General features: G+C 38.4%; 1 protein-coding gene across 1 annotated transcript; it reads right to left on the bottom strand.

Annotated features, from left to right (window-relative positions):
• Nucleotides 1-10018: 10018 nt before the first annotated feature.
• Nucleotides 10019-16767, bottom strand: LOC132052958 (uncharacterized). The gene is made up of 6 exons (XM_059444718.1): nt 16389-16767; nt 15422-15530; nt 15225-15316; nt 14872-15130; nt 11693-11836; nt 10019-10344 (listed from the first exon to the last, which is right to left on the bottom strand). The coding sequence occupies exons 1-6, from the start codon at nt 16733-16735 to the stop codon at nt 10249-10251; spliced, it is 1047 nt and encodes a 348-aa protein (XP_059300701.1). The 5' UTR covers nt 16736-16767; the 3' UTR covers nt 10019-10248.
• Between the last annotated feature and the right edge of the window lie 294 nt (nt 16768-17061).

The raw sequence follows: 17061 nt of genomic DNA, 5'->3' as shown, positions 1-17061 counted from the left end.
GACAGACAAAGCTCGCGAGATGAAGAACGAAAAGGACTGGGAGTGTTGAAGATAGTGAAGAATACGCTTAACCGTAACCCAATGGTTCAAAGAGGGACTACTCATGTACGTCCGACTTTATTGGCCACAAAGGAGATGTTCCATTGAGTCAATGTCAAGTACTGTAGCGCCCCAACAATGTTTCGATGCAAACTAGGATCATCAAAAAGTGAGCTCTCACCTTTATGAAGTTTAGTATCAATTGCTATAGGAGAAGCGAGTGGCCTGCAAGTAAGAATATATACTTGCCTTGGATAAAATATTGTGAATTTATTGGCATTGAGAAAGACAAATCCCATCAAGTGTGCGACAAACCTGCACACAAGAAAATAGTGTAGCATCCCGAGATCACAGATTGACAAGGTGTTGCCCAGTCCTTTAACAAATGATTCAAGGAATGATGAGTTGTTCCCAGTAAGTATAATATCATAGACATATACAAGTAGATAAACAACAATATTTTTATGTGAGTAAATGAACAAGGAAACATCAGTCTTGGATACGGCGAAGCCGACAGTGAGAATAAATTGTAGTAACTTAGTGTACCATACCAGGGCGCTTGTTTGAGGCCATAGAGTGATATGTGAAGCTTATATACATGATTAGGGAAAATGGGTGATCAAAACTTAGATGGTTGGGATGTGTAAACTTCTTCCTTAAGATCATCAAGAAGGAAGACATTTTGGACGTCAAATTGACATAGGGGTCAGCCATGAGAGCTAGCGAGCGCCAAAATTATGGGGATGATAGCCGGCTTGACAACGAGGCTGAATGTTTTATGATAGTCATACCTCTCAGCTAGATGGAAGCCTTTATCAACTAGGAAATCCTTGTAGCGTTCTACATCCAGACTGAATTCCTTTTGATACGAAAAGCCCATTTGCAACAAGGATATTCATGGAGGAATAAAAGGGGGCCAACAACCAGGTCTTGTTTTTAGTAGGGCTATCATTTCAGTGGACATGGCCTCACGCCATTCACAGTATTTTGATGCTTCTATAAAATAGGTCGCCTCGGTGAGCGAACGAAGAGAGGGCGAGATAATGGACAAAAAGGTATTATAGGATGGCGGTTTCTTAGGTCAGAGTTGTATATGTGATGTGTATATTGAGGTATTTTAGTGGTGGTGATAGGCTCGGCATAGGGATTGGTGAGAAAAGCAACTTGGGAAGAATCCAGTTAATAATTGAAATATCGACTACAAGCGGGAGAACCAGTGGAGACGCAAACGGAACATAAATAGCATATCAGAAAGGGTTGTATTTATGATAGAATTTGTGAAAGTGAGCGAGCGAGTAGAAAAAGAACTCAAAGTGATATGTGTGGCAAGTGTCGAGACTTCGGTAGTAAGTGGAGGATGCAACATCGAAATAGTAACTGGGGAGGACAACCAAGAAGAAGGAGATGTGGATTGTTGTGGTGGAGGACCAAGAATAGAAGCTTGTGAGACCAAGAATATAGCTTCATCAAATTGGACGTTTCTTGCAATATATATTTTCAGAGGATTGGTTGAGACATCAGTAGCCATAGTGTGAGGGACTGTAAGGAAGACACAGGATTGACTTAAGAACTTCATCTTGTGTTGATTATAAGGGCAGGGTTAGGAAAAGTAGAGGCAACCGAAGATCCGAAGGAAATGATAATCGGGGGAGGAGTTGAACTCATTGTGATCGAACATCTCGCAATCAGAATCCCAATGAGACTTCATGACGTAACCTTATTGACTAATTGAGCCCTAATACAACGCATCTTCATACGGTTGTTCTCTTCGCAAAAACAACTCATGGATAAATTAGTGTTGCAATGCCACTAAGTGACATTGATGTAGCATGACACCTTGGGCATTCAAGTCCAAAGGACGTAAGTCTTATTCCAGCCCGGTGACCTCCTACTTTTATTGTTGTAACAGTGATAGTAGCGCTTATTTGGGGCATGCAAGTATTCAAATTGTCCGTCCAATGCTCATGTCCTACCCATTGCTCTAAATATGTCTCTAGGATGGGATCGATTAATTCGGTTGAAATATTTCGTTCCATTGTGACATAATTAATCGATTTTTATGAATGTTAGTTATTCATTAATCACACTATATACCACACATGAATACTTTTATTCGTACTTATATACCCGAGTGGCTTTTCTATATGACAATACATGGTAAGCATGTCTTTGATTTGTACATCCTCTGAAGTACCACAAGAACATAACATTGATATTAGATGTGTTATTTATGTATGGTATGCAAGAGAATCTCATGAGTACATAGTATCACAACACAAGGCACGCCTTTGATTTGTACTTACCCTGAATGACATTTTTGTATGACAACACAACGCCCACCTTTAAGTAAATCGAATAAAAAGATAGCACCGGGGTACTTTCCGTCCGTACTTACCTCAAATATAGCATTGATTTTAAATGTGTTATGTAGTGTTGCCACAAGAATCTACATAATGTTGATTTTAGATGTGTTATATACAGTAAATTTCTGCCACATAAATACAACGTAAACTATATTCATCATGGTAGGAATTTTACACTTTTACAATGCCTAAGAATATTACCTTCAATAAATGATTCAAGACTAGACAAAAATATAAGGGTAGCTCAAGGAAACCCCATAGTAGGAGCGAATATTGAAAAAAATTGAACCATATTTTTAAAAAATGTGTTACATCGTTACACTTACCTATCAAATGAAAAGTGGTACGGTGTTCTTAAAATCAACCTATTTGTACCGATAAAGATTAAAAAAAAAATTGTTTGACACATCATTGAGTGTGATGCACAATCCTTAAAGCCCAAAGTAGTTCAAATTTAGGGTGAAAACTTCAGTGGGTTGAGTTATATACGAAAAGTGTAATGAATCGGAGAAATAAGGAGAAATTAGGGATCTGAGACTCAATTTGGGGATTTACGATTCAATTTGGGGGGATTTAGAGTATTAAGGAATAAGTGAAGGGGAGCCACGTGGCAGGAAGTGAGTGGTCCAGCTATTTCATGCATCAGCACAAGGAAGGGTCATGATTAGATCTCACTTAATGAGCTTCAACGGCTCGGATTAAAGCGGTTAAGTTGTTGAACAACTAATCCAGTTGGCCCAAATCAGTTATGATCTGGTACAATCCAAATCTTCTTCCTTCTAAATTCCTCTTCTCTCTAATCTTCTATCCTCTAACTCCTTCTTCTTCTTCTTCTCAATTCTAGGTCTTATCATGGAGTTCAACCATTAATGGAGTTACCCTGATTTCGAGTTCCATTATTGTATCAATAAGTGTATATCAATTGTATACTGGTTGAATATTAATAAAATTCCCCTTCAGTTCTCATTGTGTTTGATTCACTTCGTCTAATTCTCATTTTTAACCCTAAGAACATAACAAATTGGTATCAGATCCCTGTCCTGGCCATTACAAATGACGATTACAGAAACAAGATCGAAAAGTGTAGAATAAAATGTAAAGAAACTCGAGTCACAATTGACGGTTTATGTACGAGTCTAGTAAAAGAGCGAAGAACTAAAGCTAAAATGAATGACTTGGGTAAGAAGCTTGATCTACCGATGGAGAAACTTGTTCCCATTCGAAATGGAGTTCTCGAGTCTAGTCCAATGGAGAATTTGCGCAGTCGAACCACCAAGGCATTTTAGGTAGCAAACCAACGAAAGCGTGACACGTGAATTCACGGTAGTAGTAGCGAGAGAAAGAGATATCTCCGAACCACCAATTGGGAGGAATCCAACCCATGGTAATGGATTCGATGCTTAAGGTTGAGTTTCCATACTTCGAAGGTGTTGATCCATGCTCGTGGTTGCGCAAATGTAACGTATATTTTCAGTACCATAACATCACGAGACCCTCGCCAAAGCTAGAATCGGCAGTTCTCACCTCGATAAGTGCCGAATCTTGGTTCTTTTCCTATCATATCGTAAAGGAAGGGTTAGTTGGTCCGAATTTGCGATCGGAGATTTGTAAAAGATTTGAAGGATCGAGTAAAATAGCAAGTTAAACCTAATCGAGAATTCAAGAAAATAGAACAAAAAGGAATTTGTCGATGAGTATCTAGAGAAGTTTGAGAGTTGAAAACATAGGTGTTGATCAAAGAACAAACATACCGAAGAGTACCCCAAAGATAGAGTTCTTTTTAGAATTCTTCATTGAAGGTTAAAAGATGACATAAGGCATACAGTCAAACTTTTTTGGATCCCTATTCTTTCTCCAAAGCTATAGAAAAAGCTAGGCACGAGAGAGAATATGATAGAAGCTCGGAACAAGAAAGGGAGGAACCAATGGAGTAGGACCACGGTTCCAAGTAACTCTTCCCAATGGGGAAACACTAGTACTATGACAAGCTACGAAATGGAGGAAATAGCAGTGGGGGTAACCAAAGAGACAAGTTATTTGAAACTAGGAGAGCCAAGGACCGTGTTACAAATGTGGGAAAAAGTATCATCAAGGCCATGTTTGTAAACCTAAACAACTTAATGCAATAGATGCCTACATGGAATCGGGGGAGAGGGTCAAGATGGAGTGATGGGGAACAAGTGGAAGAGCGAGATGGAGATACTAGAAGAGGAAATCATAGAAGGGACTATCAGTTTAAATGCCTTGTCGGCACCGAAGTTCCAACACTATATCCTGGGCGGGGGAAGCTAAAAAGAGCAGTATTAACACACAGTGGACTCGGGAAGCACATGTAGTTTCTTGGATATGGAAACCGCTAAGAAAGTGAGGTGTCACATCAAAGAGGCTTCAACCATGAGAGTGGCGTGGCAAATGGTGGACATCTAACGAGCAGACATCGTTGTCCAAATTTCAAATGAAAGATTCAAGGGATAGGATTTGAGGACACATTCGTGATCCTCAAACTAGGGGGTAATGATATTGCATTGGGTGAGGATTGGATGAGAGAACACAATCCCCGTGCTACTAGGCTTTGAAGAATATAAAATACAAGTTTCACATAAAGGGAAAAAGGGGTGGAACTTAAGGGCATTTACCATCGTGTAACTCAAGCTTATGACCGGCTTTAATGGGTAAGGCAATTGTGTAAGGAAGCGGGCAAGCCATGGGCACATTTATTCACCTTGTCAGCAACGGAAGCACAGGAAGAGAAAAAATACCGAAGATATTACTCAAATCTTGGAGCCGTTTCCGATGTATTTGTGGAGCCTACATCACTTCCACCCGAAGACAACATGACCACTATATTCCACCGAAGCCCGACTCGCACCGGTGAGCATTAGACCCTATAGATACAATTTTTTTCAAAAAAATGAGATTGAAAAGCAGGTCAAGGACATGATGAACAATGGCATAATTCAACCTAGCCATTCTCCATTCTCTTCACTAGTCCTTCTAGTTAAAAAGAAGGATGGGAGTTGGAGATTTTGCATTGATTACAGGGAACTCAATAAAATGATCGTTAAGGATAAATTCCTTATTCCACTAGTGGATGACTTACTAGATGAGCTTCATGGTTCTAGTATTTTTTCTAAAATTGACCTAATGGTGGTTACCATCAAATTAGGATGTTTGACGGGGATGTGCACACAAAACGGCTTTTCGGACTACTAGGTCACTATGAGTTCAAGGTTATGCCATTTGGCTTAACCAATGCCCCGCTACTTTCCAAAGTCTTGTGAACCATGTGTTTAGAGATCATTCGAGACAGTTTGTGCTAGTATTTTTGATGACATACCGGTTTGTACTCTACCGTCCAAGAGCATCTAGTTCATCTTAGAATAGTATTGCAAATTCTGAGAAAAGAGCAACTATTTGCTAAACTGTCTAAATATGCACTTGGTCAAAACAAAGTAGAGTATTTGGGTCACATTATTAATGGAGAGGAAGTATCTAGTGATCCAAACAAGATAGAACCAATGTCACACTGGCCAGTACCTAAGTCCTTAAAATCATTGAGGGGATTCCTTGGTCTTCTTGGGGTACTATAGAAGATTTGTGAGGTCTTACGGTATCATTAGTAGACTCCCTAACTAATTTGCTAAGAATGCATTTAATGGGATGATGAGGTCGCCTTGGCCTTTGAACAATTGAAGACTGCTATGACTACTTCCCCGTCTTAGCATTAGCGATTTCACTAAAACCTTTGTAATAGAAACCGATGCATGCTCAGGGTATGGAAGCCGTACTCGGGCAAGAATGAGATCCTTGGCTTATTTTAGTAAGGCATTAGCTCCAAAGCACTTGGGGTTGTCCACTTATGAGAAAGACTATATGGTCTGTCCTATGTGCTGTTGATAGATGGAGGCATTACCTTTGAGGGCTCATTTCATTATTAGAACAGACCATCATAGTCTAAAGTACTTGCTGGAGCAAAGAGTTAGCACCGCCTTACAACAAAAGGACTTACTAAGCTCTTAGGACTAGATTATGAAGTGCGCAAGACAAGAGAGGACAAGAGAACAAAAAGGTGGCAGATGCCTTGTCGGCGAGGCAAGAGGATGCTGCTAAACTAAATGCAATTATCGGGTGGAACCTACATGGATGTTAAGTGACACAGAGCTATGAACATGACCCTACATCCCAATAATCGCTAACCGAGCTTATCACCGATCCTACCAAAGAACCAAACTACACTCTACATCAAAGCATCATCGATATAAAGGGAAGATTTATGTGGGAAGGGGCTACAAGCCTCGTAACCAAGATATTCTCTCGCATTTCACTCCTCTCCCTCGGGTGGTCACTCGTGGCAATTGGGTACACAGAAGGATTCATATGATTTTCTATTCGTCAAATATGAAGGCCGACATCTCGCACTGGTTGCTTTACTTGTGATGTGTGTCAACGGGTCAAGATCGAGAGAATATTTTATCTCCGAGCCTTCTCCAGCCTCTTCCTATACTGCACGTACCACGGCAGACATTGCCATGGATTTTATCAAGGATTGCCCTATCCGGGCATAAGAACTCTATTTTGGTTGTTATAGACAAGCTTACAAAATACGGGCATTTCCTATCCTTGCAACACCCCTATACAACTAAAGGAGGGCCGACTTGTTCTTGCAGAAATTTACAAAAGTTACATGGTCTCCCTAAGACCATAGTGTGACCACAGAGATGCTATCTTCACTAGCCACTTTAGCTGTACTTATTCAGTCCCTCGGGTACTAAGCTCACCATGTTCATGCTTTTTATCATCCACAAACGGATGGTCAAACCGAAAGGCTAAATAGATGTTTGGAATCCTATTCTAAGAGCCATGGTGTTTGCCAATCCTAAGCGCCGTTTGCGGTTGGTATGCCGTCGAATGGTGGTACAATACTAACCACCATACAGCCACGAAATCTACCCCTTTTGAAGCACTATATGGCTTTGCCCCACCACGATTTCCACGGGTTCTTTACCCCATTCAAGCCACACCCAAACAGAGTTTACCTTACTCAAAGACAACACCTTCTCCACTGCCTACGTGACAACTTACACCAAGCTCGTGCTCGCATTTAAGTTTTTCGCATAAGAACATCCGATCGTGTTCTACGGTGGGGACTATGCTTACTTAAAGCCGCAACCGTACAAACAGCAAGGCTTGCTATTCGCAAGAATTTAAAGCTCGGTCAAAGTATTACGGACCTTATAAAGCATCGGGAGAGGCGGGAGTAGTGGCTTACGGGGCCGAATTGCCACCGTGGTCGCGTATTCACCTGTTCCACATCTCGCAGGTTGAAGAAGCGGATAGACCTCGCCATCGTCACCCGGTCAGCCTACCCACGTGTGGCACCGATGGTCGGGAGCATCGATACTTTCGTTAGCCATCCTCCGTCGACGTTTGGTTAAGGCAAACAATGCCGCGACGGTCAAGGTTTTCGTCCATGGTCTAACTTTCCGCCGACGAAGCAACATGGGAGGATCGGGGATTTATCCAAGGTCAATTTCCCGATTTCAGGGCACGACTTCGACCTCGAGGACAAGGTCGATTGCAAGGGCGGGCTATTGTAACGAATCGGAGAAATAAGGAGAAATTAGGGATCCGAGACTCAATTTGGGATTTACAATTCAATTTGGGGATTTAAAGTATTAAGGAATAAGTGAAGGGAGCCACGTGGCAGAAATGAGTGGTCCAAATTTATTTTACGCATCAAAGACAAGGAAGGGTCATGATTAGATCTCACTTAATGAGCTTCAACGGCTCGCATTAAGCATACTAGCTAAGTTGTTGAACGTCTATATCAACAACTAATCCAGTTTTGGCTAAATCGCCATTGATCCGGTACAATCCAAATCTTCTTCCTTCTAAATTCCTCTTCTCTCTAATCTTCTATCCTCTAACTCCTTCTTCTTCTTCTTCTCAATTCTAGGTCTTATCATGGAGTTCAACCATTAATGGAGTTACCCTGATTTCGAGTTCCATTATTTTATCAATAAGTGTATATCAATTGTATACCGGTTGAATATTAATAAAATTCCCTTCGCTCTCATTGTGTTTGATTCACTTCGTCTAATTCTCATTTTTAACCCTAAGAACATAACAAAAAGGTGCAATTATGAGGTCTTATCGCTGAAATAATTTGGTCGTACTACAAGCACAGTAGGCTACTTTTAGACCTACAAATTTAAAGATGAACCACTATTAATCCAACACCAAAGAAATTTTAGAAATGGAAAAAGTACTTGATACCTTTCATGCGACAATCTTAACTTCTGTCGAGCAGATGAAGAATATCATTGGCCCTTGTTAGAAAAGGAAAAAACTGCACCGAACTTCTTATTATCCAGTATTCCCAACAATTGAAGAACGAAAATGCCTTCTAAAATACTTACCCACAAACATTGAATTGTGGAGTGTCATATTGTTGTCAAAACCAAGCAAGTACTCTCCTTGACAATAGTCAAGGAATGCGAGAATTGTGTGAAAACTGCCGGCTAGAATACGATGATGAAAACAAAGAAGTAGGGAATGACAGAGATCATGAAAAATACGAAGCAGATGAAGGCAAAGATGAAGAGGACGATGAAGATGAGGTGATACCAGAAAGTGCCGAAGACTGAATTTCTTGGTTATTTGCTGAGGATTCGACATTTGTTTAGTTCGTATATATATAAGTCTTTTTGTTTGTCATAAAAAGACTAGTTATTTCTTAACTGAAGAAAAATATAACGCGTCCAAATAATACATTATTGCCGCACTAACATTCAAAACTCACTAAAACATACACCATTTAAATATTAAAACACTACCCTAACTAGTACAATAAAATATTTTTTAATGCCAAGAGGTATTGACACCACGAGAGGTATTGCCCCACGAGAGGTACTTCCACCACGATCCCGTCTTGGACATCTACGCCTATCATGACCTTTTTCCTTACATATTAGACATTGTTCGTTGTTGTAGCTTCTCCAACATCAATCTGGTTGTGAATTTCACTCCTTTGCAATCCAGTTCGACGCAAATAACCTTTGCTAGCAACTGTAGTAAATGACTCTGGCGGCCAATAAGTCTCATCACCGAGTGGGTCGAATTGCCCAACATACATACTTGCATAGTTTATCACATTATATTCAGTACTGACGCACCGCGTGACCCATATACCAACGTGCTCGAAACACTTGATGAGATGAGAGCATATAATGATGTATGATGTTCACTTATTACATCCGCAACTCCTTGCCCTCTCATTAATTTTGTGATGGTTATCGAACAAGTTTGGTGCTCGGGTACAACACGTTCCTTGCGGTAATTCAAGATGGAGTGCCACTTTCTCCATCAAATTAGATAAAGTGTTACTTTATTATTTCTTCCACTACTACTTATATATTCTTAATATCCAAGCATTTGACATGACATAAAAATGAAGTGAGATTAAGAAATTTCTACTCCTAAGATTCTCTGAGATTGTTGATTTGAGATAGAGAATAACTACGCTACTTACATGTTTCAACATGATAGATGTGATTTGAACTCTGACAAGACAGTATATTCTGAAAATGATTTTTAAATATAAAAGAGGAAAGAAGTAACATTCGAAATAGATTTTACTTTATTTCGCACAATTTTTCACGTAAATACACTGTTACGTTGCAATAGCATCTATTGCCTTATATTTCTTTCTTTTATTAAATATAAGTTCCACATATTTATAGATTGCAGCACTTCCTTGTGACGAAAAGCCACAGGATAGTGCATAATCTGGATATTCAAGCAGCAGGAAAATCTTCTGCACCTCGTTCATTCTGAGTTGGTCCAATTAAAGCTTGGACTTTACAATTCTCCCATCATCGAATGTTATCATCACCTTTCCAATTGCTCTCCTGTCTTTGAGAGCAGTAAAAGCAAGATGGGCCTGCCAAAAGCCAACAATAATGCCATATAGTGTGCCCAAAGCCAACAATAATGCCATATAATGTGTGTTGTTTTGATCCTATAACAATCAATAAAAGCTAAATATCTGCAATATTTTAAAGCTTAAAATACATGCACCAGTGATTAAAATATGTAACATAACTTTTGAAAACCTACACTTAACCATGAACCCTTCCAGATGATATCATAATGCATTTTCCTAATTTTACTCTTGTTTGTATGATGACTTCGAAGTCACATAATCATCCCAACAAGTGGTTGCTTTGTTGGACGTGCTATATGATTACAGTTAGTTTAAAGGTCTTCCTTACTTTGACGACTTATGTTGTCAAAAAAAAGATAAAACAGGGAAAGAACACCACAATTTCCAGCTAAATTTACAAAGGCATGGCAGGAACCACTATGCTAGGTTTTTCAAGAGCATAAACAATGAGCTAGCTCCCTAACGCCTGGCAAAAGTTCTAGCTGCTTGATCTTGTTTTATGAGGCAGTTAACTACCACTTTGAGATCATTGAGTGAACAACACTTAACTTTATGATCTCAAAGTGAACAACACTTCTGAACTCATGCTACCAGTACGTCTGACAACTTGACCTTTTAACACAAGAACGAAGAAAGTAACTTAAAGAAAGTAACTTTTGCTTATTCTTGCTTAGAGAAGTGTGAGAATAGTCAGATCGAGGCATCGCGCTATCTTCAGTTTCCCAACCAATTTCAAGAAATTTTCCATATTGGAAGAAATCATTTGATATGTTAATTTGTTAGCGCAAGCTGGCCCGGACACCATCGTTATCAAAAAATAAAAAGGTTATGTTTTCGATAGAAAGCAGAAATATCAAATAGAAGAAACAAACATCCAGATAAGCCTTTATGTGTTTTTTTCTTTCAATTCAGAACTCTGGATTCAGTGGAACAGTATCTGATCCTTAGGGACCCTCAAATTAGTTAAAATCCTAACATAAGGTACTCTGAAGAACCTGGCTTACCAACCTGTTCAAAACTTGATTACTAGCTATTCAAGGTCCATCGCGGGATCAGTAAGCACGACAGAAACTCAAGGGCCTCTGAGGCTAGAGGCTCTAAGTGGTATGGACTATGGGCAAAACAAATGTGCCTCCATATGATTATGATCTTATAGAAGAGCATCGCCAGTAACGTAATCCTTCATGCAAGTACATTCTGTGACATTATATTCTGGCAAGTATCAATTCAGATGAATTATATATTAGCCTTTTCACATATGAAATACTAATTTCCCTGCACATTGCCAGGATCTTTTTCTTACTTTATACGGATTTAGTAAATGATAAAGGCCATAGCTTCTTACCTCTGCCAGGCTGAATGTATGAGAAATGTTGATTGTAATCAAGCCCTTAGACAACCAGGAGAGAAGCTCCTTCAGAGAATCTCCAAGCACGTTAGGTTGATATAACTTGTGGCTTCCCCAATACAGTCCGTGAATTGTCCAGTTCTGAAAAACGTATAGAAGATGATGGTATTACTATCAGACAAGGAAAACGAATACACTTTGTCAAGTAAGAAAAGTCAATTGCCGCCCATACTGCTTGTATTATTAGACTCTCGGATACTTGGAAGTAGCTTGTTCATCTAATAAAACGGAAGGTAGAGACCTCTTATGCAATAATTTAGGAGCAACATATCGTAAAAGAAAGCAATTACTTATATGCCTTGCCATCCTGTGACAATACCGTGAATTTAGACTCTTAAGATTCTTCGAGATTGAGATATGTTATGCTACTAGCATGTTTCAACATAGTAGATGTGGCCTAAATTATGACACAGTCTATATTGTGAACATGAATTTTGAAATTTCTGCTTGTATTGAAACTATTTTAGTAGGTACAAGGAGCTAGTGGTGCCCACAACATGCTTAACTTAACTTAGCAGCCTTGAACATGTCTAATCCAGATCTACACTATTTGACTGGGAAGATTATCTCAATTGGGACAGTACTTTTCTTTCTACAGTAATTTTTCCATAGCTTTTACTCTTGTATTTGTCAAACCTATTTTTGGAAACGCTTTTCTTGAGCCAAGGGTCTATACTCTATCGGAGAAGGCCTCTCTACCTCTCACAAGGTAGGGGTAAGATCTGCGTACACCCACCCTCCCCAGACCCCACTTGAGGGAGCACACTGGGTATTTGTTGTTGATTATCTCAATTGGGACATTGTGCAAGTAAGAAGAATATACGGGATAAAATCTGGAAGATATTATACTGATACTCCTATCTTCAACCCCATGAGCAATTCCCAGAAATTAAACCCGGAAATTGGCTACTATAAGAAATTATTCTTCTCTTCCTCCAGCCTCCTACCTCTTGCTACACCTTTCTCGTCTGTCCCATTCTGTTCCACTAGTTCTTTCTTCTTGCAGCCCTTTCTCCAAACTTTCTTTCACTATTTTCTCCCACCTCCATCAACCCCTAAACCTCAATAAAGGCCATAATTGCTGGTTCTTGTTGCTGTACTTTCTTATTGCTCCTGAAGTATTCAACCTCAATCCTACGGAAAAACTTCTGCATCTGTTTCTCCTTTTGAAAAGTGCTTCTGAATCTGTTTCTCTTATCTGTCTTTTTCTTCGCCCAATTGAAGTTGTCTAGGGCCTAAAGACCTATTTTCCAAGTACAACATCACCTCTAGCCTAGCTGTAACTAGAGGGTGTTTGACTAAGCTTATACGCTGGTCAAACTAGCTTATAAGCACATTTTGGCTTATCTACATGTTTGGTAAACGCTCAAGCTGTTTATACGCCAAAATCAGCCAAACGACATAAGTTGGTCACTATCAAGTCAAACTTAGGATCCGTTTTGCCATGAAAAATTTTCACTTTTTTCCGGAAAATTATTTCACTTTATTTGGAAATCAATGTTTGGCCATGAAAATTCCAAATACAACTTGGAATTTGAAGAACAACTAAAACCTTACTTTCTTTTTGACTTTCAATACATTCAAACAACCCAATATTCTTTCCAAAAACTATAACCAAACACAACTCCATCTTCAACTTCAACTTTAAAATTCCAAATAAAGTGAAAAATATTTGGTTTTCATGGCCAAACGCTTACTTAGCTTATAAGCACTTTTGGCTTGACCAAGATTTTTACTATTTTATCCTAATTTTTTTTTAAAACCTCAAAAGCACCTTCCTGAAAACAAAACCCTAATTTCCTCTCCACTTCATATCTGTCATTCCTTCTTTTTCTTACAAATATACTTTAAAATTTCTAAGAGGGCTGTTAGTGCATTTTATTCATTTTAACAAAAGAACAGTTTTAACAACACTTTTTTACCAAGTACATCAACTGCTTATTATCAGCTTCAACACTTCTATTCAAACACGTAATTGCTTATTTATCAAATCGGTTTCAGCACTTAAAGCCTATCAGCTATTACAATCAGCAATCCAAATAGGCTCTTAGTACTCACAAAAAATTGCTTGCCCTTTTTGTCTTATATATTTTGTTATTCATTGCAGTAGTAGGCCTGCTGATAGTTGCTTTACATATTTGTTCTTCAGTAATTCACCATTTTGGTTCTAATTATGCACATGCCCTATGTTTAAAGTAACAACATCAGTTAACTGTTAAATCTTGATTCTACCATTCCTCAAAAATTATCTAGCAGTGAAATTTGTCTCATTAACCATTGAGGCACACCAAATCAAGCACATCCTAATAGAAATTTTATATTCCGGCTCAAGCAACTCGGATCTGGCTTGATTCTCTCACAAATTATACTCCAAACTTGCAACACTAGGCACCGTGATCAGGTAGGTGTCTTCTAAGACTGCAGATAACGAAACAAACTTGTGTGTATATTGGGATCTAAGAATAACCAGTACCATGCATGTATTGTTAGCAGATTTTTACTTGGAGAATGAAAACACTCCTCAAATTGCTGTAATAATAACCAAAAATGGTAGCTGAAGCAGATATAAACTTGAATCACATGTCTAGACGAGTCTGATAACAACGATTCACAGGTTTCACAAGTTCGAACTTAATCCATGATATAGCATTTATCCTACAAACCAAACCAAGAGACAAACTCCAATAATTATTTAATATCATTTTCTTTCCCACTACAACTATCGAACTCTTCAATCTGTGTCTCCAGTATAACTACTTCACTGCTGTACATATTACATAACCATCAAGACTATCTTTACACCACTTCCATCAAGACCATTTTTCACCGAAATTCTTTATCCATGCAATCCCAAGACAACAAAGAGAGGACTTACAGATTCAACAATTTAACATTACAAATTTTAAGAAGCCATCTCAACTCCCAAGTGATCTAAGAGAGGACATCAATTTGCAGAGGGAGAGGCATAAACAGTGATACATCTTGATAAGGTACTTACAAACTAGAGTAACACATATCTATTGAGCACTAATATTTCTTCTACAATCAACTGCACACTAGAAGGAAGGAACCAAAAGGGTAAACAGACAAAAGATCCGGGTGCTTAAAGGCAATACCTTCACCAAAGCAATGTTTGCTGGGATGACAGGTACTTCCCCACTTGCAAATCCAATAACCAGAATTTGTGCTCCCCAACTTAATAGTTTCAAGCTATCCTTTGTAAGCTTCCCACCAACTGGATCATACAAGACATCAACCCCTTTGAGCTTTCTTGACTTCAGGAAGCCCTTGACACTTTCAATGACGTTTGCATTGCTCAAGTCTACTGCATGATCAACACCTAAAGATTTCAAAAACTGCACCTTTTCATTTCCCCTAAGATTCAACAGACAAGACAAAAGACAACTTTAGTACAAAAATCTTAAATTAACTTGATTGTACACATAAGAATCGACAAGACGACAAGTACCTAGCGACTGCAATAACTGTTGCTCCACAAACCTTCCCAATTTGTACAGCTGAGAGCCCAACACCTCCAGCTGCTCCAAGTACCAGTAAAACCTACACCGTGTAACCAATATATGTTGCATGCTTTCAGGTGTATAAATAAATCATGTAGCAAAACTGCCTTAGCTTTTCTGCCCAAAAAGTCATGCAAGGTGGTACCTGTTTGGGACGCAGCTGCGCTCTATGCACCAGAGCCACATGTGATGTCCCATATGCAACAGGAAGTGCACCAGCTGCAACTAGATCACACCCATAAGGTACTCGAAACCTTCAATTACAAGCAAACTTAAGATTTTTGTTTGAACACTTGAACCATTGAATCAAAGCAGAAAAAAAGAACATTTAGTTTGTCTCATATACAAAGACTGATAGGTTATACTTTTTTAGCAAGTTTTAGTGTATTTTGATCCCAAACACAAACTACACTAATTTCAATTGTTTAATCAATCAATAAACTACACCTCAATTCAAACTACTGTAGTTAGATTGGACTGTATAAATCATATATATCCATTCTCCAATAGCCGGCCCATTTCATTTCAAAACTAATTGGGATCCGCTATGTGAACCACCTATATCCATTCCAATACAAGTAAATACACGCTCCGTTTTAAAATAATCATCGTCCTTACTAAAAATATTTGTCTCAAAATACTTATCATTTTAGAAGTTCAACACAATTAATTAGTTTTTTTCATTTTACCCTTAGTAATAATTGTTCTTCAAAAAAAAAAAAAAAAATTGTTCTTCAAGACTACAAACATCTCAATTATAGCACATAAATAGAGTAAATATTCAATGGAGAGAGATTCTATCCGAAGACATAAATAAGGATAAAATAGTCAAACACCCTCTTAATTACTCCCGCCGTCTCAAATTATCTGTTGCTTTTATGTTTTACACGCCACTTAAAAATATTAATTAGGAGGAGTATTTGACCTACTTCACCTTTATTTATGTCTTAAGTTACTCTTTCTGTTAAATATTTACTTTACTTATGTATCATCTATTTAGGTGTCATCTACCGACAAAATTCTACCAAGGGTGAAAAAATAACTAATTATGACATGAACTTCTAAATCGACAAATAATTTGTAATATTAAGAAGAGTATAAGGAGAACAGACAAGTCAGATTCATCAGCAACAATAAACTGAGCAAATGATCCAAGCGCAGTAAAAGAACAAACAGGATCCCCAATTTTAAACTTGGTCACATTCGGTCCAACGGCGTCAACAATACCGGAATAATCAGACCCAGGGATAAACGGTAACGGAGGTTTCTCTTGGTATTTCCCAAGAACTTGTAGGTAATTTGCGAAATTCAAACTGGTTGCTTTGATTCGAACTCTAACGGAAGTTGGTGAGTTTAAATTAGGGATTGGATGAGAGATTGAGAGATCCAGTGATGAATTATCTGAAGCATTTGGTGGGATAGTAGGATCGCCCAATTTTCTTACAAGTAGAGCTTCCATTTTTTGAAGTGTCTTGTGAAAATGCAGACGCGGTTGTTTGGTTATTGGGATTAACAAAATGCACTACTCCCTCTATTTCAATTTGTTTTGTCTGGTTTTGACCGAAGCAGAGTTTTAAAAAACTCTTCAATTAAAATATATAGTATGTATCAATATGAGTTTTAATTTTATGTTTTAAATATGCTTTGTGAAAAGTTGATCAAAGAGTTGTTAACAAATGAAAGGGGCATTTTTTTTAAGGACTAAACAAGAAAGTAAAAACAAATAAATTGAAATGGAGGAAGTATAAAACTTTGTAGTGTACAATTTGCACCGGATTATTGATA

Source organism: Lycium ferocissimum, chromosome 1 (genome assembly GCF_029784015.1).
Source record: "Lycium ferocissimum isolate CSIRO_LF1 chromosome 1, AGI_CSIRO_Lferr_CH_V1, whole genome shotgun sequence".
Taxonomy (NCBI): domain Eukaryota; kingdom Viridiplantae; phylum Streptophyta; class Magnoliopsida; order Solanales; family Solanaceae; genus Lycium; species Lycium ferocissimum.
The sequence above is the reverse complement of the archived record's forward strand: the minus strand, read 5'-3'. Positions and strand labels throughout refer to the sequence as shown.

Coding starts and splice junctions, on each gene's coding strand:
- LOC132052958 (XM_059444718.1), bottom strand. CDS start 16,735: ATGGAAGCTCTACTTGTAAGAAAATTGGGCGATCCTACTATCCCACCA. Junction 15,317..15,421: donor CGCAGCTGCGTCCCAAACAG/GTACCACCTTGC, acceptor TACACGGTGTAG/GTTTTACTGGTACTTGGAGC. Junction 11,837..14,871: donor CAAACATTGCTTTGGTGAAG/GTATTGCCTTTA, acceptor TACGTTTTTCAG/AACTGGACAATTCACGGACT.